Genomic DNA, 24,325 nt, shown 5'->3' with positions numbered 1-24,325 from the left:
CTCTCAGAAGGTTAAGGTGGGATATTAACCCTAACGATGACCTTAAAAATGAAGATTTATACAATGAATGGTACAATTTATTCAATTCCAATGCACACACCTTTCACCTAGCAGCAGTCTGATTAGTAATTACCACACTAATATACCACAGTGCAGGGGCATTTAAATCATGGGTTCACATATACTTTAATTTACTCAATACTCTTTTATATAAACCAGTCTGTGCAAATTACATCATTTGTATGTAGTGGTTTAGGAATACGAAAGATGCAGTGGAGTTGATTTACTAACGGGAAATAGACTGTTCACGTTTTAAGGGATGTTGCACTTTGTAGTGAATGTGGTGAAATTTAACTCTGCAAAGAATACCCAAATGTGAAGGAAAAAAAAAACACTGCATTTTTGCTTGAACGTGATTGGATGATGAAAATCGGTACAGCTTTATCCTATTTACTAAGCAAATTCCCTCACAAAGCAAAAACCAATTTGCCTTTTGTAAATCAACTCCAGAATATTACTGGGACCTAAGTATTAAACCAATACAAGAAGATATGTAAAGTGTGGTATCCCATAGCAATCAGGAATCACTAGACTCCAGTAAGCAGTAAATTAGTAAATGTGATTGGTTGATTGGGTGATTTGGGTTACCACCCTTTGCACACCCCCTGCTGTCATTCATACCCGAATAAGCCTGAGAGTACATTAGAACAACTGGTAACTGCAGTGGATACTGAAGCATTGACTGATCCACCAGCTGGTGGCCATGGTGATGTTAGTCCATCTTGGAAAAGGATTGTACAGAAAATAGGAGGAGAAGTTATTCTCCAATAAATGCTTTAACATTTACAAACTTGAGTGCCCAATAACTCCGCCCGCACAGCCACGTTGTTTATTCACAGTCATCTGTGAATTAATTAACTACAAGTCCTATCTGCCACCGCAGCAGACGGCTTGTAGTTTTTAGTGGATTACGTGGGAACCCTAGTAGTCTATTGACACTTCCTGCAGCTCAGCAGCTGTCTGTTCGCACGGAGGGGGTGATTTACTAAAACTGGAGCACACAGATTCTGGAGCAGCTCTGCATAGTAACCAATCAGCTTTTAACCACTTGTCGACCGCCGCACGACTATTTACGTCGGCAGTCAGCCCCTCACAGGCAAAGCGACGTAGGGCTATGTCGCTAGCCTGTGAGGCTCTAGGGAGCGAGCGTGCGCCGCCGGAGGCACGCTCCCGCTCCCGCGCGGTCACAGACCCCCCGCGCATGTGCCCGGCGGACCCAATGTCCGCCGGGCACTCGCGATCTTCCGTTACACCAGAAGAAAGGCAGGCGGCTAATGTAAACAAAGCCGCCTGTCATTCTTCCCTGTGTAAGAATGGAGATCACACGGTTCTACTATGTAGGACCGTTGATCTCTGTTCTTACACTAGTAGCCACAGCCAATCACAGTTAGAAACACGCCCCTAGGGACACACTTAACCCCTCCCTCTCCAATAAAGTTAACTCCTTCACTGCCAGTGTAATTTTTACAGTAACAGTGCATATGTATAGCACTGATTACTGTAGTAATGTCACTGATAACCCCAAAAGTGTCAAAAATGTCAGTCAAGGGTCCGATCTGTCCACCGCAATGTCACAGTCCCGCAAAAAAAAAACGCAGATCACCGTCATTACGAGTTAAAAAAAAAACAACAAAAATGACAAAAATCTTTATCTTTCTCTTTGTTAGTAAACGCAATAACTTTTGTGCAAACCAATCAAAATACGCTTTTTGCGATTTTTTTTACCAAACATATGGTAAAAAAAAATTGGCCCAAAATGTTAAAAAATTTTGATTTTTACATTTTTTGGGGGGGGAATTTCATATAAAAAAATTTGAAAAATATTGTTATTTTTGCAAAATTGTCGCTCTTTTTTTGTTTATAGCGCATGATCAAAAAATCGCACAGGTGATCAAATACCACCAAAAGAAAGCTCTGTTTGTGGGAAAAAAAGGACGTCAAATTAGTTTAGGTACAGCGTCGCACGACCGCGCAATTGTCCGTTAAAGTCACGCAGTGCCGAATCGCAAAATAGGCCCTAGTCAGGAAGGGGGTAAAATCTTCCCAGGCTTAAGTGGTTAACTTCAGCTTGTTCAGTTAAGCTTTGAAAATAAAACCTAGAAGCTAATTAGTTATTATGCACAGCTGCACCATATTGTGTGTGCACCAGTTTTAGTAAATCTCCCCCAGAGGTACAGACAGAGAACTGTAGGCAGTATCTGAAAGAGTCTGACAATGCAGCCGCCATCTACTGACTTTGGGTGCAATGCGCTGCACAATTCTGAGAAAAAAAAAATGCACATTTATTTTACCTGCAAAAACATGCAAATTTATTATTTGATGCACAAAGTTGAACTTAGCCTTTAACCTCCCTGGCGGTGATCCCGAGCGTGACTCGGGGTTAATTTTTTCTATCAGGAGCGGTAACCCCGAGTCACGCTCGGGGTAGTATTGCAGAGTGCCAGCGGAGCCCCCTTAGCTCCCCGGGTAATGCACTTACCTTGTCCCAGCGATCCAGCGATGTCCTTCGCTCCGATCGCCGGGTGACCGGCGTCTGACTTCCTGGTTACGTTCCCTGCGAGCAGAGGCGGCGCATGGGAGCCGAACTGGGCGGGAGTTTCAAACAGTAAAAATAAATAAAATAGGTGATACAATGTAATCTGAGAGGATTACACTGTATCAACACAGATTACCTCAGATCTGACAGTACAGTGCCCCTTCTGACATTATACTTGTGATTTGTGCCCAAAATAAATATATATTATGGCATCAAAAAAGCGCCAGTTTACTAAAGCGCTTTTGGACCAGCTGAGTGACAGCGACAGCGACCCGGAGGTGCTCGCGGAAGTGAGCGATAGCGAGTCATGGGGTGATTTGTCGTCTGACACTGACACTGACACGGATCTGGCAAGTGACAACGGCGATGACCCTGCACCTAACCTGAGCGATGTGCGCACTTGGTGATTGCGATGTGGACCAGGTAGCGCCCCCAAGATTCCCGTTCACCGGATCACCTGGGATGAAGGTAGATGTCGAGCGTGACAACCCTCTGGCATACCTGCAATTATTCCTCACAGAGGATGTGATTAAAAAGATTGTCACGGAGACAAATCGCTACCAAGAGCAGCAATCCGCTACGCTGCATGCCAGGTTTTCCAGAAGCAGAAAGTGGGAACCGGTGACGAAAGAGGACATGGACAAAAGAGCGCGGTTTGGCATCAAATCCTATATATGCTCTGCGAGTCATCCACGGGGTACATCTGGAATTCGGTAATTTACATCGGCAAAGGCACTAAATTCAACCCCAGGTACAGCGGCTATGGGATGGCCACATCATCTGTCCTTATACTTCTGGAGCCATTGCTGAACCAGGGATATTGTGTGACCACGGACAACTTCTACACGTCCCCGGAACTATATGATGTTTTGCTACAAAATAAAACCGACGCATATGGTACTTTTAGGTCTAACTGACGAGACATGCCATCTTTGTTTGCCAAAAAAAAACCGAAAAACCGGAGAAATGGTTGCCTGGCAGAAGGGTAAGATGAAGGCAATGCGATGGCGAGACAAGAAGGACGTGTGTCTCATGAGCACTGTGCACAATACCTCCACTGCCATGGTCCACACAAAATGTGGGAAAGATGTGCTGAAGCCGCAAGTCGTGATAGACTACAACAAAACAATGGGAGGTGTCGAAAGAGCCGATCAGGCCATGACAATCTATCCGGCTATGCGAAAACAGCAAAAAAAATATTATAAAAAAATATTCAGACATCTTCTGGAACAATGTCTTTGGAACGCTTATATCCTGCACAGAGCAAAGAGTGACAAGCCTCTTGCTCATTCTGAGTTTGTCTGGAAGGTGGCTGAGCGGATTTTTGTCAAGCACCAGACACCATCAGGAGTTGTAAATAGACCTGGACGTCGCGCTGTTGACGTTGTCAACCCAGAACGCCTGACCGGCTGTCACTTTGCAGACTATATCCCGCCAACTGCAAAAAAGGCAGCACCTACCAGGATGTGCATAGTTTGCTGCTCAAAACGCGATAGCAATGGAAAGAAAGTCTGAAAGGAAACCAGGTTCCACTGTCCTGATTGTGACGTCGGACTTTGTGTAGTTCCTTGTTTCAAAATTTATCACACGCAGGATGTTTATTGAATTTTCTTTCTTTGACAAATTTCCTTATTTACTACATTATTGAATAAAATTACATTATTTATCAGATTATAATTCATGATTTTGTGTTTCAAAGTTTATCACATCTGGGATGTCTACTAGAGTCTTGTTTGGTCAGGTTTAAGTTGGTAATTACTAAGAATTGTAGGCCTATAATACATAACACCAAATTTCCATGCAAAAAATTGTACCGCTTTTGGTATAAACTTCCAGACATAATCATACCGCCAGGGAGGTTTACTAGCTCTAAGCTCATAGTGGACCTGGCCACACATTTTTTGTACGTTGAGCACTTAGATTGCCAACCCTCCAGCATAACATGTGGCAATCATGTATGAATTATAATTATAATTCCTATTCATAAATGGCGGTATTTGCAAACTTTGCACATGCCACTGTTGGAAATTTATTTTCTTAAAGAAAAACAAAATCTGCAGAGCTATTGGTCGTGTGAAACTTGTTCTGTGTGAATACCAGCAAAATTGACTGTTACCGGGTTCTTTTTTTTTTCTCCAGGCTGTATGTTCTTCATTCATAAAAAAAAAACAAAAAAAAACCAATATAAACATTATAAGGTTGATGATCATAAGGAACACATATTGATTTACTATGACTGTCAGCTCCATCTAGTGGCCAAAAGTGTTCGTGCTAAATCTATGAATGAATAACATCTGACCTGGAAAAAGAAATAGCCTAATAATATTTGATTGTGCCTGCATTTGGCCAGAACAAATGTACATGCAGTTTTGCAGGATGAAAATCTCTGTGAATTTTTATAAATACACACCTCAAGGGCTCATTTACACTTGCTTTGACTTTATCACACATTAAAATGCCTACCCCTTCAACACGCTTTTTGATGTGTTTTTGATGTTCTGTGATGCTCTTTTGAAGTTTTAATGAAGCTTGAAAAATGTCCTGCGTGTGTTGATTTTCTATTTGTTTTAAAGGGGCTCAGTAGAACCTCGGCTCAGTAGTACCCCCCAATCAGTAATACCCCTAGCTCATTAGAACCTCCATTCAGCAGATCCCCAGTTTATTAGTACCCCCACTTAGCAGATCACCAGTTTATTAGTACCCTTGTTCAGCAGATCCCTGGCTCAGTAGAACCCCCATTTCTTCTGTCCCACTCAGTAGTACCCCCAGCTCTGCTGATCCCCTGCTCATTAGTAACTCCCCAAACTCTGCTGATCATTCACTCAGTAGTAATCCCCAGCTCTACTGATCCCCCACTTAGTAGTACCCCAAGCTCTGCTGATCCTCTGGTTTGCTGAACCTACTCTCTCTCTCTAGTCCCGCTTACCTCGCAGTATATTGCTCCCATCCTGTACACCACTTGTGACATCTGCTATTTTCTACTGCCCTGGTCCCCCAGATCTGCAGATTCTCTGCCACTCAGTCCTTTCACTCTCCAGTCCCTGATCACCTCCCACTATAATGCTCTCACGCTGCTCACCACATGTGACATCTGATAGTTTCTCCTGCTCTGGTCCCCTGGCTCTTCTGATCCTCTGCTGCTCATTCCTATCTCTCTGGTCACCTTCCACTATTGCGTTCCCATGTTGCGCACCACGTGTGCCATCTGCTAGTTGCTCTGCTCTGGACCCCACTTACCTTCCTGCTGCTCCATACTGCTCACCAGATGTAAAAAACATACGAATGGTTGGGTCTATGTGAGAGTTTGGGAGCTAATTGCCCTCATCCCTGCATTGGACAAAATGGCAGAAAGGAGATACCCCCTAAGTGGGACTATAATGGGCAGCCACTTATGTAGATTAGCATAATCAAGTTTAATTGGTACAAATTATCTAATAATAATGGTAAAGAAAAACACATAGATATGTACACATTAAAAGGTGGCGACTGATTGTACAAAAATGATATGACCATCTATTACAGAGGAGGACCCTAAAGAGCCACAGAGACCCAACGCGTTTTGATATTTGCGTGTATTTATTCTTCTTCAGGGGTCTTTAAACATAGGAACACTGAAGGGTATCTGGAGTAAGAACAAATATATTCAAACAAAATACTGTATCACACATAGTTTTGTATAATCATAGTATCAAGATATCAAAGTATCAAGATCAGAACATATATGATAAAAAAGTAAACATACCCTAAAATGGTCAATGTTGCAGTCACAGTCGCTTAATTAAAAATATATTGATTGCATCACATCTGGGGAAATGCCAGGGAGTCCCGTGGACAACGCACCACCTGTACCGCACACTACCCCAAGATCACATGGGGGAGAGGAGATGGAAATGGACCATGAACACAGAGGGGGCCCTGAAGAAGAATATATACACGCAAATATCGAAACGCGTTGGGTCTCTGTGGCTCTTTGGGGTCCTCCTCTGTAATAGATGGTCATATCATTTTTGTACAATCAGTCGCCACCTTTTAATGTGTACATATCTATGTGTTTTTCTTTACCATTATTATTATATAATTTGTACCAATAAAATTTGATTATTCTAATCTACGTGAGTGGTTGCCCCGTTATAGTCCCACTTAGGGGGTATCTCCTTTCTGCCATTTTGCTCACCAGATGTAATGTCTGCACCAGACACTCCCACAATATATACACATAAACCAGAAGTGACTGCTGATGATGACTTTCTGGTTCGCTTGTTGGTTTCCCTGTGCATCCCGGAATATCTCTTACCTTCAATACCTCCCAAACAAAGCAAGGCTAACTCTGAATAAAAGCCCCTCAAATTCTGCAGGTGTTGTTAGCAAGCATTGTGATAGACTTATATAGAGTCTTTGTACACTCTTAAAAGCACTTAGGTCTGTTTCACACACGCTTCAGCTTGTATAAGAGCAGTGTGAACAGTACACTTTGATAAAGCATTTGCAGAGCTTTCTGTAATCTTTGTTGAAGCTTTTAAAGTAACATTCAACTCCAGTTTGCAAATTTTGAACACAGATCCCAATTGTAGTGTTGATTGCCACTTAAAGTAAGCTGCTAGCAGGCATCAGCAGGCTTTTAAGAAGCTCTGAAGACTGCTATCAGCATGTTTTCAATGGCAATGGTATAATTCTTCTGCATTAAAAATTCTTCCTGTCCTCATTTTTTTTTTTCCATGAAAGATCCACTTTAAAGTGGAGCTCCACCCAAAAGGGAAAGCTCCGCTTGTTCACACCCTTCCACTCATTGGGAGAAGTTTAGTGGACTTTAAAGGCACAAGTAAAGGTGAAGTAAAAAACTTTTTTATTGATTGACATATAAAAACAAGGGGAAAACCCCTAACAAAAGGAGAATACTTTTTGTACATACACAATATACATAAAAAGTACCAAAATGTACTTAAACAGTAAGACTTAAATATGTATCAATAATAGAATGAATAATTGCATGATACATGAGACATGGTGGTATCAAAGTACTATACATTACATCCTACAAACTCGAAGGTAGTGCCAGGAAATGACGCTATATAGGTCCTCGAGTGTAGTTGGTACAGCCCTGAAATAGGGGATGGTTCATGTAGCCAGATGCCCTACATGTTTCGCTTGAGGAGTCAAGCTTCTTCTGGAGCTACTGGTATACAGACTCTGTGTAACAGGATAAGCCATTATTATTCACCAATCATCTGTCAGAAAAAGAGGTCTGCATAGGACCAATTTAACAGAGAATATATCATGTAACATAATAAGCAAAAAAAGTGTATATCAAGGATTAACAGGAAAAACTATGAAAAGAAAAAAGGGGGGTATGTATATATATATACAAAAATATAATAGTATGGAAACACAGTCAATCAAACTACAGTAACATAAGGTAGGCTAAGGGAAGAGTGGGAGATGTTCCATAGAGGGGGGAGAAACACAGGGAGAACCCCAGGTGGTGGCAGCCATAGATGCAACTGTCCAAGCGGTCAAAAGAACACATAGGGACCGATGTGGGGACCGAAGAAGACATACATAATGAAGATTTCTAATGTATACCTACCCCTGTAGAGACAAATAGTAATTCACAGTGGCCGATGTATTTTGGCACAACAGGTATATACAGTCAGGTCCATAAATATTGGGACATCGACACAATTCTAATCTTTTTGGCTCTATACACCACAATTTGAAATGAAACAAACAAGATGTGCTTTAACTGCAGACTTTCAGCTTTAATTTGAGGGTATTTACATCAAAATCAGGTGAACGGTGTAGGAATTACAACAGTTTGTATATGTGCCTCCCACTTTTTAAGGGACCAAAAGTAATGGGACAATTGGCTGCTCAGCTGTTCCATGGCCAGGTGTGTGGTATTCCCTCATTATCCCATTTACAAGCAGCAGATAAAAGGTCCAGAGTTAATTTCAAGTGTGCTATTTGCATTTGGAATCTTTTGCTGTCAACTCTCAATATGAGATCCAAAGAGCTGTCACTATCAGTGAAGTAAGCCATCATTAGGCTGAAAAATCAAAACAAACCCATCAGAGAGATAGCAAAAACATTAGGTGTGGCCAAATGAACTGTTTAGAACATACTTAAAAAGAAAAGAAAAGAAAGTACCGGTGAGCTCAGCAACACCAAAAGACCCGGAAGTCCACGGAAAAAAAGTGTAGTGGATGACCAAAGAATTCTTTCCCTGGTGAAGAAAACACCCTTCACAACAGTTGGCCAGATCAAGAACCCTCTCCAGGAGGTAGGTGTATGTGTGTCAAAGTCAACAATCAAGAGAAGACTTCACCAGAGTGAATACAGAGGGTTCACCACAAGATGTAAACCATTGGTGAGCTTCAAAAACAGGAAGGCCAGATTAGAGTTTGCCAAACAACATCTAAAAAAGCCTTCACAGTTCTGAAACAACATCCTATGGACATATGAGACCAAGATCAACTTGTACCAGAGTGATGGGAAGAGAAGAATATGGAGAAGGAAAGGAACTGCTCATGATCCAAAGCATACCACCTCATCAGTGAAGCGTGGTGGTGGTAGTGTCATGGCGTGGGCATGTATAGCTGCCAATGGACCTGGTTCTCTTGTATTTATTGATGTGACTGCTGACAAAAGCAGCAGGATAAATTCTGAAGTGTTTCGGGAAATATTATCTGCTCATATTCAGCCAAATACTCCAAAACTCATTGGACAGCGCTTCGCAGTGCAGATGGACAATGACCCGAAGCATACTGCGAAAGCAACCAAAGAGTTTTTTTAAGGGAAAGAAGTGGAATGTTATGCAATGGCCAAGTCAATCACCTGATCTGAATGCGATTGAGCATGCATTTCACTTGCTCAAGACAAACCTGAGGGGAAAATGCCCCAAGAACAAGCAGGAACTGAAGACACTTGCAGTAGAGGCCTGGCAAAGCATCACCAGGGATGAAACTCAGCGTCTGGTGATGTCTATGCGTTCCAGACTTCAGGTTCTAATTGACTGTAAAGGATTTGCAACCAAATATTAAAAAGTGAAAGTTTGATTTATGATTGTTAATCTGTCACATTACTTTTGGTCCCTTAAAAAGTGGGAGGCACATATACAAACTGTTGTAATTCCTACACCGTTCACCTGATTTGGATGTAAATACCCTCAAATTAAAGCTGAAAGTCTGCAGTTAAAGCAAATCTTGTTTGTTTCATGTCAAATCCATTGTGGTGGTGTATAGAGCCAAAAAGATTAGAATTGTGTCAATGTCCCAATATTTATGGACCTGACTGTAGATCATGAGTAATAACGGGGGAGTGGTGTCGTCTTTGGTTATCACTCATGATCAATATAACCGTTTGTGCTAAAATACATTGGCCACTGTGAATTACTATTTGTCTCTACAGGGGTAGGTATACATTAGAAATCTTCATTATGTATGTCTTCTTCGGTCCCCACATCGGTCCCTATGTGTTCTTTTGACCGCTTGGATAGTTGCATCTATGGCTGCCGCCACCTGGGGTTCTCCCTGTGTTTCTCCCCCCTCTATGGAACATCTCCCACTCTTCCCTTAGCCTACCTTATGTTACTGTAGTTTGATTGACTGTGTTTCCATACTATTATATTTTTGTATATATATATATACATACCCCCCTTTTTTCTTTTCATAGTTTTTCCTGTTAATCCTTGATATACACTTTTTTTGTTTATTATGTTACATGATATATTCTCTGTTAAATTGGTCCTATTTTCTGACAAATGATTGGTGAAAATTAATGGCTTATCCTGTTACACAGAGTCTGTATACCAGTAGCTCCAGAAGAAGCTTGACTCCTCAAGCGAAACATGTAGGGCATCTGGCTACATGAACCATCCCCTATTTCAGGGCTGTACCAACTACACTCGAGGACCTATATAGCGTCATTTCCTGGCACTACCTTCGAGTTTGTAGGATGTAATGTATAGTACTTTGATACCACCATGTCTCATGTATCATGCAATTATTCATTCTATTATTGATACATATTTAAGTCTTACTGTTTAAGTACATTTTGGTACTTTTTATGTATATTGTGTATGTACAAAATGTATTCCCCTTTTGTTAGGGGTTTTCCCCTTGTTTTTATATGTCAATCAATAAAAAAGTTTTTTACTTCACCTTTACTTTTGCCTTTAAAGTCCACTAAACTTCTCCCAATGATTCGATATATCTATTAAGGATGTGGCACACTGCTTCTTAACTTTGTTGCGCCCATACTGTGCTGCTGTACTGGTTGCGCAAAATATCCATTTACCCACACCCTTCCACTGCCACATTTGGCACTTTTTGGGATGGAGGGGGGAGCAGGTACCTGTTTTTTTTTTTCCCCAAAAAAACAGTTTTTTTGTAAGATCAGCGAGCTACGACATTACCTGCCCCACCTCCTTCCCCCTGCTGCCTTCTGGGACACACAAAGGTTCCACAAGACAGCAGGACCATTCAGAAAGTGCAGCGCAGTAGGAAACTAGCTGTGAAGACTGAAGGCTTCACTGCCGGTTCCCCCTACTTACAATGCCGGTGCCTGCACCCAAAACCGATTGACGAATCAGCTTGGGATCCCTGAACAGGTTAGTGTCCTTATATTAAAAGTCAGCAGCTACAATATTAGTAGTTGCTGAATCAAATTTTCTTTTTTTTTTTTTCCGTTTTTCCAGACTGAAGCTCCTCTTTTGGCCATGTGACTGTAATTTTCAAATTTCATTAACTAACCTAAATAACTTAACTAAAAATAACTGTCACTTGACAATAAGTGTGATTGCTTTGTTAATTGGTCCTAATGGACAAAACTTCAGTATGGCACAGATGGTCATGGCAGATAAAGTAAATGTCCTTACTTGTTGGTTGTTGAGTAGTACCCATTCATCTGGGACATGTAAGCTTTTTTCTTTTGTTTTCGAGTTTCAGGATTAAAATCAGCAACCTGTGGTCCAGGATTTTGGAAAGCCAGACATTTCAGCTGCCGTTCAATTTGCTGTCAAAACAATAACAATATTGAATCATTTTACCTCCTACATCTCAGCAGAGGCATAGCTTAGTTCCAATGCGGTGTGACCACTAAATATAGGGAACATGATGTCATTAATTATTTTGTTATGTCATGCCACCCATTATACAAGGTTGTTGAGGGGTGATCACCTTCTGAGACAATGACAGCTATTAAAATGATTGTAGATTGTAAAAGTTTTTTTTTTTTAATAACAAACAGGTTAATGCTTACCTACTGGAATTGCACAGAGTGGACCGGAACTTCCTCTTCTTCGGCCCCCACCAGCGCTCCTGGCTCCCCTGGCCACCATAGGAAACTGCTTGCTATGGGGGCAGACCTGCCGGCTCAATCTTAAGCCAGGCTGCCCGCATTCAAAGACATAAATATAGCATATCACACCCCCCTCCCACCCCGTTTCCTTGTCACAGGTGTGACAGCAGCAGGAGCCTCAAAAAAAGCTTTGTGAGACCGGGAAGTGAGAGAATAGAGCTGCTACAGGTAGGCACAGTGCTGGATCGAGTGAAGGCTCAGGTAAGTATAAGGGGGGCGGGGGGCTGTAGTTGTGAGGGGCGATGCTAATAGCTAAACATTTTTTACTTTAATGCAAGGAATGCTAATAAAATGTTTAAGCTTTAGAACCTATTTAATCTGTTGCCAGCCACTCTATAGCAGGGCCGCCACGCTGCACAGGATCATGTGTATATATATATATATATATATATATATATATATATACAGGATCCTGCACTTCTGGGTAGCAGGTGCAAGTGGGTGCCACTGGCGGCTTGCTCACCACTGTGATTCTGACTCGATATCCACTGACACTCGCTGATTAAATGGTACACAAGCTGCACTGCAGTCTGCCTATGTAAACAAGGCAGATTGCCGTTCTGTCAGTAAGGAAGGCATGGGTCCAGTGTTCCTGCAAGGCAGGGATCCTGTGTTCCTGCAAAGCAGGGACATGGATCCATGACTTCCCTTAGTAAAAGCACCTCCCCCACAGTACACTAAAACACTAGCTAGGCACACAGTTAACCCCTTGATCGCCCCTGATGTTAACCCCTTCTCAGCCAGTGTCATTAGTACAGTGACAGTGCATATTTTTTAGCACTGATCACTGTATTAGTGTCACCGGTTCCCATAAAAGTGTCAGTTAGTGCCCAATTTTTCCACCGCAATATCAAAGTCCCACTATAAGTCGCCGATAACCGCAATTACTAGTAAAAAAATAAATAAATAAAAATTCCATAAATATATCCCATAGTTTGTAAATGCTATAACTTTTGTGCAAAGTCAAACCAATCAATATACTCTTATTTACAAAAACATATATCAGAATATATATTGCCCTAAATTGATGACGATATTAGATTTTTTACATTTTTTTATTGGATGTATTTTATAGCAGAAAGTAAAAAATATCGTTCTTTTAAACTGTCGGTCGTTTTTCTGTTTATAGCGCAAAATATAAAAGACACACAGGTGATCAAATACGAAAAAAGAAAGCTCTATTTGTGGGAAAAATAGGACTAAGACTGGGATGCCATTCTAGTTCATGTGCGTGTAAAGGCGGCGTCCTAATACTTTTGGTAATATAGTGTATATCAATCTGCGTCAGATCTCATTGTGCATATAAATCCTGTGTACATGGAAAAAGACCTTTGGGATGAATTAGAGCGGAGACTGCGAGCCAAGCCTTCTCATCCACATCAGTGCCTGACCTCACAAATGCACTTCTGGAAGAATGGTCAAACATTTCCAGAGACACACTCCTAAACCTTGTGGACAGCCTTCCCAGAATAGTTGAAGCTGTTATAGCTGCAAAGGGTGGGCCAACTCAATATTGAACCCTACGGACTAAGACTGGGATCCCATTAAAGTTCATGTGCGTGCAAAGACAGGTGTCCCAATACTTTTGACAATATAGTGTATGTATGCATGATTGGCGCTATTTGTGATGAGTTTTCACTTACACAATATTTACATGCACTATATAATTCAAAAAGATCTCAATAATGGACAAGGGAGGACTGGGCCAGGGGGCAGGGGGGCAATGGCCCCCTGGGCCGCTCTGATGGCCCGTAAAAAGGTTGCACTATTTCTGCCACAGACATGCCTAAAGGATTCCTGGTGAAGAGAAGTGAAAAGTCCCTGTTGCTGATCTACTGAGTGTGGGTTGAAGACAAGGACAGAGTGCAGGCCTCCCCCAGCATGGATGTTGTAAAATGTGTCTGAGCAAAGGCCGGTTCCATGCCCACCTGGAGACTCTCCTCCCCCGGCCAGCCCCAATCAAGCTGTCACCTGCTGGCCAGATCGGGAAACCCAGGTTCGGCCAGTGAGAAGAGAGTACCTGGAGTGGAGCTTCAGCCTGGAATGGGGGTCAGGAGGAGGCTGGGAAGAGGAAAAGTGGGAGGGGGGCCAAGTCGCTGCACCATGGGTCTCTGGTTTGCACTTGCCCCCTAGGCCAAAGGTCAGTGCCGGGACAAGGTCATCCAGCGCCCAGGGCAAGGATGCCAAACTGCACCCCCCCTTCCCTTAGGGTTAGAGTCAAAGCTCCCCCATCTCTGCAATAAACTATTGCACCCAGGGCAACTGCTCTTCCTGCCTACCCCTTGTCCCAGCCCTGCCGAAGGTTGCCAGTCAGCCCCCTGATAATGGAATCCTACAGAAATAAACTAGGGGATTATTCATCCTACCATTGTCCACCTATAACTGAAATCACAGTGGAAAGTCATACCGACTGTTTCTGAGCCCGGGGCGGATCTTCTTTAGGAGTTTCTCTTTCCATTTCTTCCCGATTCTCACTATTTTTTAAAGAGTTAGACTTCCCAGATTTTTCACTCATTTTCTAGGCTAGAAATCTGTAAAACACATAAAATTCTAATAAAATATCTGCACAATCAGTTACTTTTATCCAGTATATACAAGGCACAGTTTACACACATTTAGTGCCGGTTCACACTGGCATTGCACAGGAACGCGCTGCGCTTTCCTGCGCAATTCAACGAGATGTGATTTTCAGCCCAGAAATGGCACCGAATCGAATGCATGCACTACTTTTAAAAACGTACCACATCCCGATCGCATGGTACTGCGGCACCATGTGATCCTATGCAGGCAATGCACTGCATGTGCGTCTGGAGTGTCGTTAGGATTAACCGGTAACTTGCAACAGATTGCACACCGAGTGCGTTTTCAAGGCGATGTGGGAAACATGGGTTTCCTGCACCGTGTTCTGGGGGGCATTTACACAGTACAATACAAATTACAGTATTTATAAGAATTTCAAACACAGATATGCTGGGCTTAATTAAAAAAAAAAAAAATATGAAAGCAACATATGTCGCCTTGAAATAACAGAAAGATTCAACTATCTACATATTTCCAGAAAGTTAGAGAATGTTGACATGTTTCATATGTGAGCCAATTCATTTCTCACTTTTTTGCTAAAAACTGCAGTTTTATTCACATTCATACTCTAGAAAAGAAAAGAATGTGTTAAATGACTGAACATAAACGATCATCAGTTTAATACCATAAAATGTTTAATGTTTAGTTCACAAATGTAAAATGGTGCGCTTCTCAATTAGCAATTAATCAACTTTCTGAAATATGCGCTATATAGCCAATACACCAATAATAAAAAAAACAAAACCAAATCGATCCCCAGCATGTATCAAGTGAAAGAAGAGGTAGGCAATTCATAGTGTAGTATTTAAAACAATCCAATTTATTAAAACATAGCTTGCACTTACACTTAGGGCTCTTTCACACGGTCCGCCTCCGCAGGCGGATCCGTGCTGCTCAGCAGGGGATCAATACACAGATCCCTGCTGAGCAGGCAGGTGACATCTCCCTCTCTGCTCTGTGTGCGGAGAGGGAGGTGTCAGAGCCCCATGCATCTCTATGGGGGAATCGGATGAGAGCGGACTGCCTGTCCGCTCTCATCCGATCCCATCCGATCTGATCCCCTGGATGGATGGAAAATAAGGTTTCCATCCGTCCGGATTTCACCGACAGGATCGGATGCGGATGGCAGCGGGTGTCAGCAGACATGTCTCAGCTGACATCCGTTGCTCCATAGGGATGCATGGAGGATCCGATCAGATCCGCCTAAAAAAACTGACAGGTGGATCTGATCGGATCGCTCGTGTGAAAGGACCCTTTGGATGACAACACTCAGCGGTAATATCAAACGAACACGGCTGTAGACCCCGCCATCCAGCTCGTGTGCACAGACGTCTAAAGGGCCATACACACTATAAGATTTTCTGAAGACTTTTTCCTTCAGATTTACCTTTTCTATGTAGTGCAAGGGCCTGCCAGTTTGCATACAAATTGAAAATGTTTAGGTTTGACCTCATATTTTATGGTTTTGGTAAGTCTAAAGGAAAAAGTCTTCAGAAAATCTTATAGTGTGTATGGCCCATCAGATGTGGCTCCACCCGACACATTTCTCCATAACAGACGTCAACTGGAAAAGGAGAAACGCGTCGGGTGGAGCCACATCTGAGACGTCTGTGCACACGAGCTGGATTGTTGTCATCCTAAGTGTAAGTGCAAGTTATGTTTTAATAAATTGGATTGTTTTAAATACTACACTATGAATTGCCTACCTTTTCTTTCACTTGATACATGCTGAGGATCGATTTGGGCTACCACTGTTGGAACGTTTTTATATGGAAAACTGTTTATTGGTCACATATTGAATAACCTGGGTGATGATTGGATATCGCAAGTTACAGTATATGCTGAACCACCCTGGCTGATGACCAAGCTTTCTTCCTAAATGATAGACAGAAGTGTGGAGAACAAAGCGCTTGTGGTCTCTATTATCTGAGATCTGGAGTCTCTGGTAAGAGGCGAGTGTTATGGGTGGAGAGGATCTGTCAGAGCACCCTATCACTACATGTGTTGCCATGTTTTCACTTCGTTTTCACTGGGAGAATCATATGGACTTTTTTTATTTGTGATTAGGTTTTAATTTTTAGGTTGTTTTGGTTTTGTTTTTTTATTATTCATGTATTGGCTATATAGCACATATTTCAGGAAGTTGATAAATTGCTGACTGAGAAGCACCGCTGGTCACCCTTTTGCATTTACCTTTTTGAGTCTTCTATTCAGACATACTGGGTAGCGGCTCTCAAATTAGTTTGTAATACTTCACACAAAAAGTCACTTTTTTTTATACACTTAAAGGGTAACTCCACTTTCGTGGGGAAAAAAAATCAGCAAATAAAGAAAAAACAACATAGCGTATACAAATGCGACACAAATCATATTGTAATTATATGGTAATTTTTATTAATATTATACAGGATTTATATAGAGCCAACAGTTTGCGCAGCGCTTAACGAAATAAAGGCAGACATTAGAGTTACAGTGCAATTTGGTACAAAAGGAATCAGAGGGCCCTGCTCGTTAGAGCTTACAATCTAAACGACTATTGAATGTTAGTAAAAATGACCTTTCCTTTTCAATCTGCAGCTATTGTAATTTTCTGAAAATACAATATGTCTACCTGGAGGTGTTCTGTACACAGGCCAGAAACATCATTTCCTGCTTGTGTGATTGGCTCACCAATTTTCCCAGAAGTCTACTTAAGATACAAGTCAGATTTCAGGCATCCCGTGCAACAAAAATGTCATTTTTGGTGAGATACTTCCAATAGGAACACGTCTAAGGCAGGCCATACACGATGCAAATGTTGATCGATCCGTCGTTCGATAAACGAAAGTGGCACTCGTGTACATCATGCGAGTGTACCATCAATGAGATCCAAAAATCGTACTGTCAAACACTATTTTCTTGTGCCAGTATAGGAAGTGATGCAATGTTGTCTTGACGGTTTAACCACACCTCCACTGGACACTCCCCCTACTGTAAAAACTCGACTCAACAAAATTAGAACAAATACCTCCTGTATGAAGCAAACTTGCTGTACCATTTCTTCTGCAGCTGTACAACAATGCAGTGGGTCCATAACCGATGCTCTATTTGTATTTTTTATTACTGTTGCTTAACCACTTGCCGACCGCCTCCTGTACATTTACTGCGGCACTCAGTCGCTTACAGGCAAAGCGACTTAGTACTACGTCGCTCGCCCACGAGCCTGTAGGGGGCGAGCGCGCGCAGCCGGTGGCACGTTCCCGCCCCTGCTCGTTCCCTGCTGAGCCAGCACATGTGACCGGCGGCTCCGATGGCCACCGGCCACACGTAATCTCCCGCAGGAGAGGGAGAAAGACAGACAGCTGATGTAAACATAGAATGTCATCGTATGTAAAGGATCGTATGTCTCTGTGATTACATCACAAGCCACAAGACCCCCCCCCCCACAGTTAGAATCACGCCCCTAGGGACATAATTAACCCCTTGATCACTAGTAAAGTTAACCCCTTCCCTGCCAGTGTCATTTTTACAGTAATAGTGTATATCTATAGCTCTGATTACTGTAGTAATGTCATTGGTACCCCCAAAAGTGTCAAAAATGTCAGTCAGGGGTCCGATCTGTCTGTCGCAAAAATCGCAGATCGCCGCCATCACTAGTTAAAAAAAAAAAACAATAAAATATTACATAAATATTTCCCGTAGTTAGTAAGCGCAATAACTTTTGCGCAAACCAATCAAAATACGCTTATTGCAATTTTTTTTACCAAAAATATGTAGCGGAAAACAAATTGGCCTAAAATGTTAAAAAATTTCGATTTTTACATTTTTTTTATTGAGAATTTCATATTAAAAAATTTGAAAAATATTGTTATTTGTTCAAAATTGTTGCTATTTTTTTGTTTATAGCGCAAAAAATAAAAATTGCACAGGTGATCAAATACCACCAAAAGAAAGCTCTGTTTGTGGGGAAAAAAAGGATATCCATTTCATTTGGGTACAGCGTCGCATGACCGCGCAATTGTCTGTTAAATTCACGCAGTGCCAAATCACAAAATAGGGCCTGGTCTTTGAGCAGCCAAATCCTCCGGGGCTAAAGTGGTTAAAAGGTGTTAAAAGTCAATTATCAATACAGATACTTTTGTGTTTATTCCACTTTTACTGCAGACATGTCGGCGGCCCCTCAGCAGACTTTGCTGTAACCTATAGTATTTGCTGCCTTACGTTATATGTTGCAGACGAACACTCGTTCGTGTTATTTCTTTAGTAGTATTTTCCTTCCAAGTCGACCTTTTCGGGAATCATGCGCAGTTGTGTCTTGTTCTGTGGAATCGCACGACTCACCCATTAATGATACGAAATTTGGCCAATTTTCGCAGAAAAACCCAACATGTTGGATATGTGCATTTTGGCTGACGATACGAATATCTTTCAATTTTACGGTCGATTTGGATTTCCGTTCCACATTTGCATCGTGTATGGCCTGCCCAAAAGGTATGCAGGCCCAGCAGCTTTCCCCATTAGAGCTCTGAAGCTGCCACAGCTATAGATAATTATAAAACTACTCCCATTAGACCCACTCAGCACAGAGGAACAAACAGGGATTTCTTCAGAATGAGCAGAAAAGGGAAGGCAGAATATGCCCCCTTTTCCTCATTGGAGAGTGGCGGGAATTCGGGAAAGAGGTCAGGGCTAGGTCAGTCAGATTCCCTCCTTTTTTCCTCAGGGAAAAAAGGGCGGGAAAGAAAGGCTGCTATCCTGAGGTAATCAGCTGGAGTAGGAGGTCACATGGCACTGCAGGTGACAGGTCTCACATGCAGGGGCAGCTGGAGAAGCTTCTGAAACTCCCCTGGGGCTCTATAAAAAGAGGGGATCGTCACAGTGGGGCTCATTCGCCTCAGAAGGCATACCTGTGGTGTTCCCCATCCCTCCCTCCCTTGTGATGGCTGTTATGTGGTGGGTCAAAAAAGCTGAAATACCTAGCAACAAATGATGCAACCGATGATAGTCTTCTCTATTGGCTAATAAAAAAATGCCAAAGCTCAAAAACGCTGCATAAAAACGCACATAAAACGTGCCAAAATCGTGCATAAAAACGTGCGAATAAACACCAGAAAAACACTCAAAGACGCTACGCTCAGGTGTAACAATGGAGCCTTCAGAATTATTTACAACTATAGCACATGTGGCAATGCACATTACATGTGTTGATGCATTGTGGTGCATTCATTTTGAAAGCACCCCAAGGCACTAAGGCAACACACATGTATTAAAACACCCTGCAATGTATGGCGGTGCGCCAAAGTGTGTTACAGTGCACTGCACAAAACGTTTGTGTCTTCTAAAAACTGGGACATTTCTGTGCGTCAGAAGCACATTTATTCCAACCAGATGGCCTAATGCAACACAAGGTAAAGTGTGATATAATGTGCGTTAATGCAATGCACAAATGTAATCGGCCCCAAACCGCACTCTCTATTCTGGCGACTAACATTTTGGATTTCCCATCACTTTCTCTTTCGGTGATAGTGGTCATTAGGACAGATAGAGGGTGAATCTACACAATGGGGACACAGACAACAATAAAAACTTGTAAGGAATTCTAATTTTCATTTATTTCAGGTACTTATACAGCGCTGTCAATTTATGCACCGCTTTTACATATACATTGTACATTCACATCAGTCCCTGCCCTCAAGGAGCTTACAATCTAAGGTCCTTAACTCACATACATACACAGTAGGGCGATTTTTTATTTTTTTTTATACAGGATCCAATTAACCTACCAGCATGTCTTTGGAGTGTGGGAGGAAACCCACGCAGACACAGGGAGAAATGCAAACTCCAGGCAGGTAGTGTCATGGTTGGGATTTGAACTAGCAACACTCTTGCTGCTAGGTGAAAGTGCTAACCACTACACCACTGTGCCGCCTAATTGATTTCTACTCTATTTAAAACCAAAAAGAAAAAAAGATTTGGCTGGACTATCCCCATGTGTTTCCTTTATGTTTGTGTGCCCAATGTGCACCGTGATATAATCTGACTTTACTTATATCCAACATACATGGGACAGTAGGCAGTATTTGATAACCTAAAAACTTATAACTAAAATAAAAAACAGCAGACAACTGTACTTGTGGCAAATAATTGGCCGCGGCCGTTTATTATTGGTTTTAAAACTTTAATAAATATGTAGCACCCTTGTTTTAATGCAAGGTTGCTGTTAAATTTAGTTGCTGGGCCTTAACTAGCCTGGCTGTAATTTTACTGTGGTTAATTGAACTTCCCCTCTTAATCTGGTTTGACTGGGTTTCTCCCTTCCGTCAGTAGGTGGCACTGTTGCCTCTGACTCTAGTGTGAGAATTACAGTTAAACAAACTGTTAATGTCCATGGGTCTCTCAGCCAATCACAGTGTCACTACGGCATTGTGGGAGATCTTATTTAAGAGGGGGGAGGTCCAATAATCGGTCTCTTCCCGCCCGGACCCCCTTGGGGGAGGGTGTGTGCTGCTGTTTGCTGCTGACTAGGCCTGAAGCCTGAGGCCTGGTCAGATACCTGGGATTCTGCTGAGGAGAGCCAGCGACCCACATGGGAAAGATCATCCACAGACATCCAGTAACCTGTGTGAGTAACCTGCTTGTTTCTTATGGTGGACAGCTGTCCAGACAGTACAGACCACAGAAAGGGATTGTGTCTAGTGGAGAGAAGATGTCTCCCAGATCAATCTGAAGCTCATGGATACCTAATGATTCTCAAGGTCTGCTATCCTGTACTGCTGTCTGAATACCTGTCTTTTGCAATGGGAGTCTGCCTAATAGACTGTTCTTAAAGGGTGTCCTGGACCCTACCCCTCTCTACCCCAGTTTATTCTTGTCCTGTTGAGAAGAAATAAACTATTCTTTTACTTCAGCATAAAAGTGACTGGCGCCCAGCATTTATTTTACCTGCATCACTACCCACCATGCCTGACAATCCACACCCACAGGAGGTATGTAGCCCCTCTCTGCCTCTGAAGGTCATCACTAGGCCCTAGGGGGTTCTGGGGGTCTGCTACAAATATAAGATAAAACATATAACACTTGTGACAACCCAGCCACCACGGCTCAGGCTGCATAATAAATAACTCAGTTAAAATCATCACTTCCACATATAATTAAAAAACGTCCCCCTTTGCAAGATGCAAAGGTGACCTACCACATAAAACAGACAAGGGAGGGGGGGTTGGGGAACTGCACTGGTCGAGTCTTCTGAGGCGAATGAGCCCCCTCTGAGGCGATCCCTTCCTTAAATAGGGTCCACAGAAGTTCTAGAAAATTCCTCAAGCTGCTCTCACCCCTGCAGAGCTAAAGGACCGCCCACTACAGGTGTTTTACCTCAGGAATACCTCACTCTACACCTTCCCCTTTTCCCTGAGGAAAAAAGGAGGGAAAATTGACTATTTCTGACTAAACCCTATCCTGCCACTCTCCCATGAGGAAAAAGGGGCTATTCAGCCTTCCCTTTTTCCTTTCATTCTAAGCTATAGCCAGAATGCTTGCAAACAATGACAAATTACAAAAAGAAATCCTGGAATAAGTCCTAGATTCACAGAGGAGGCTCCTCATCAAAGGTAAGTAGTAAGCTGACAGTAAGTAAAATACGGCAACATTACCTTTGCCAGAGACCTTTAACCTGCTATTTTCTCCACAATTCTTTATACGCCTCTTATTTCTCGGTGACTTTGCACTTTTCTCATGCCATGTATATTCTAGGTTCCTAACTGATAAGAGGAGGCTTGTTTATCACTCTCCACCCCACATGTACTCACACAAGTGAAAGTAAACTCTCCCATCTAGTGTGTACACACTGGAATACAAGCTGGGAGAGTGAACACTGCTTCATCTGCACACATCCTACATGGGTTCCACTGGGAACATTCCAATACTCTGCCTTGTATCCAATGAAATCCCATCCTTCATTCCTGATGATACAGTACAACTTCTACACTCCTATTACCTTTTTAGACATTGCTAATTACAAGATTTTTTTCAGTTCCATGCGAAAGTAAAATCTAAACAACTTTTGGTCACAGCATACACTTTCATTGTATAACATCAGCATTGTAATAATAAAGTTATATTTGACAATCCAATATAAGCTTAGTGGAAAAATCTCCTTTCATGTATTTATTTCTGCCTGTGTGCCTGATATCTCTATCCACACCCTCATGGATTCCCTGTATGCTTTGTAGCTTCTCCTTTGCTGTTTACTTCCTATTTTTAAGGACTATATATCCCATGATACATTGCTGCCTGCCTGTAGTGATTCCTGTACTGCATAGGTGTGCACAACCTATTGCATTAAGCCCCGTACACACTCTGCGAAATTCGGCTGGGAGTTTTTGTCCGAGGACCGATCTGCCGATTTTCGGATTGTTAGTATGATGCTTCCGACAACCAACTCCGACTTTTCGGCCGAAAAAATCCTGGTGTGCAGGCTATAAAATTTTTGTCCACCGTCAAAACATGTCCGATTTTTGTGCAGTCAGTACAGATTTTGACAGGGAAAAATCTTATGAGCAAGTCTGGGCATGCTCAGAGAAGAAAGAACACAAAGAAAGCAAACCAACACATGACATCACTTCTGGAGTAGAATTTTGTCGTGTGAGAAAATTTGCGTGCAGTCTAGGTACATTCCAACCAACAAAACACCACTCTTGACAAAAGACGGACGACCGGTCGGCGGAAATTCGTTGCGTGTGTACTAGGCTTAAGGGTGTACACTTTAACCACTTCATCTACGGAAGGTTTTAACCCCTTAATGACCAGGCCATTTTTTGTGATTCGGCACTGCATTACTTTAACTAACAATTGCGCAGTCGTGCGATGCTGTACCCAAATGCAATTGATGTCATTTTTTTCCCCACAAATAGAGCTTTCTTTTGGTGGTATATGAACACCTCTGCGGTTTTTAGATTTTGCGCTAAAAACAAAAAGAGAGCGACAATTTGGAAAAAAGCACCATATTTTTTACTTTCTGCTATAAAACATTCCAAAGAAAATTTAAAAAACCCCCTTTTTTTTATCAGTTTAGGCCAATTTGTATTCTGGATATTGTAATTCTGCTACCATATTTTCCGGCGTATAAGACGACTTTTGTACCTCAAAAAAATTCCCCAAAAATGGGGGGGGTTGTCTTATAAGTCGAGTATAAAAATCCCAAAGGTAATTAAGTAAATGTAATCTATGAAAGCGCTGGCTGTCTGTGCCCTATTCATCTGCAAGTACTGTAAATGTATTCTCTTATAAATCTCCAAGGTATTGTAAGTAAAAGTATCCCCGGTAGATGTATAATCTTCTAAAGGCGTGAACGACGTCTCCACCCACATTCCTTTCTTGGCGGTGGCTCCTCCTGCTAGGCAGAACTTTTCAGCACCCGCTTTCCAGTAACCCCTCCGATGCCGCTCTCTCTCAACTTAGCCGACATGGAAGTTACTGCAAAGCGGACCATGTTCCTCGCCAGACATGCGCTTCCATCACCTTGAGCCAGCTGTCCCTCTTTGCCAGTCCAGAGAATTGTTCCGCTGTCACATGCACGGTCAACAGTCCTCTTCCCAGCACACGTACAAGCAAGGTCCGTCACCATACTGTCTCTGAAGAAAGTCCCAATCTGTTACTCTATAAATTCCTCTAATACCGTTCTATGGAAAGCAGTAGGTTTAAAGAGCACACCAAACGCTTAATATATCTTCTTTATTAACTTCAACTTTTCTTCATAGATAACAGTGACACTTTTGCAGCAGACAGTCCATGTACAACATGTGCTGAATACAGTATAAC

General features: G+C 42.2%; 1 protein-coding gene across 2 annotated transcripts in view; it reads right to left on the bottom strand.

The window, feature by feature from the left end:
• The window catches only part of ARL14EPL (ARF like GTPase 14 effector protein like), a 16,902-nt gene extending 2,414 nt beyond the window's left edge, over window positions 1–14,488 (bottom strand). Inside the window, exons 1-3 of one of the 2 annotated variants that reach the window (XM_082243020.1) lie at window positions 14,358–14,488; window positions 11,469–11,605; window positions 4,713–4,745 (exon numbers count right to left, since the gene is read on the bottom strand). In XM_082243020.1, the coding sequence (XP_082099146.1) occupies window positions 4,713–4,745; window positions 11,469–11,605; window positions 14,358–14,465 (278 nt within the window). In that variant the 5' untranslated portion in view covers window positions 14,466–14,488. The remainder of the gene's footprint in view (window positions 1–4,712; window positions 4,746–11,468; window positions 11,606–14,357) is intronic. The other variant, XM_082243021.1, reaches the window with a different exon arrangement.
• Between the last annotated feature and the right edge of the window lie 9,837 nt (window positions 14,489–24,325).

This window comes from Pelophylax lessonae, assembly GCF_965119305.1.
Source record: "Pelophylax lessonae genome assembly, chromosome: 1".
NCBI classification, from domain to species: domain Eukaryota; kingdom Metazoa; phylum Chordata; class Amphibia; order Anura; family Ranidae; genus Pelophylax; species Pelophylax lessonae.
This window is presented reverse-complemented; position numbering and strand designations above follow the sequence as displayed.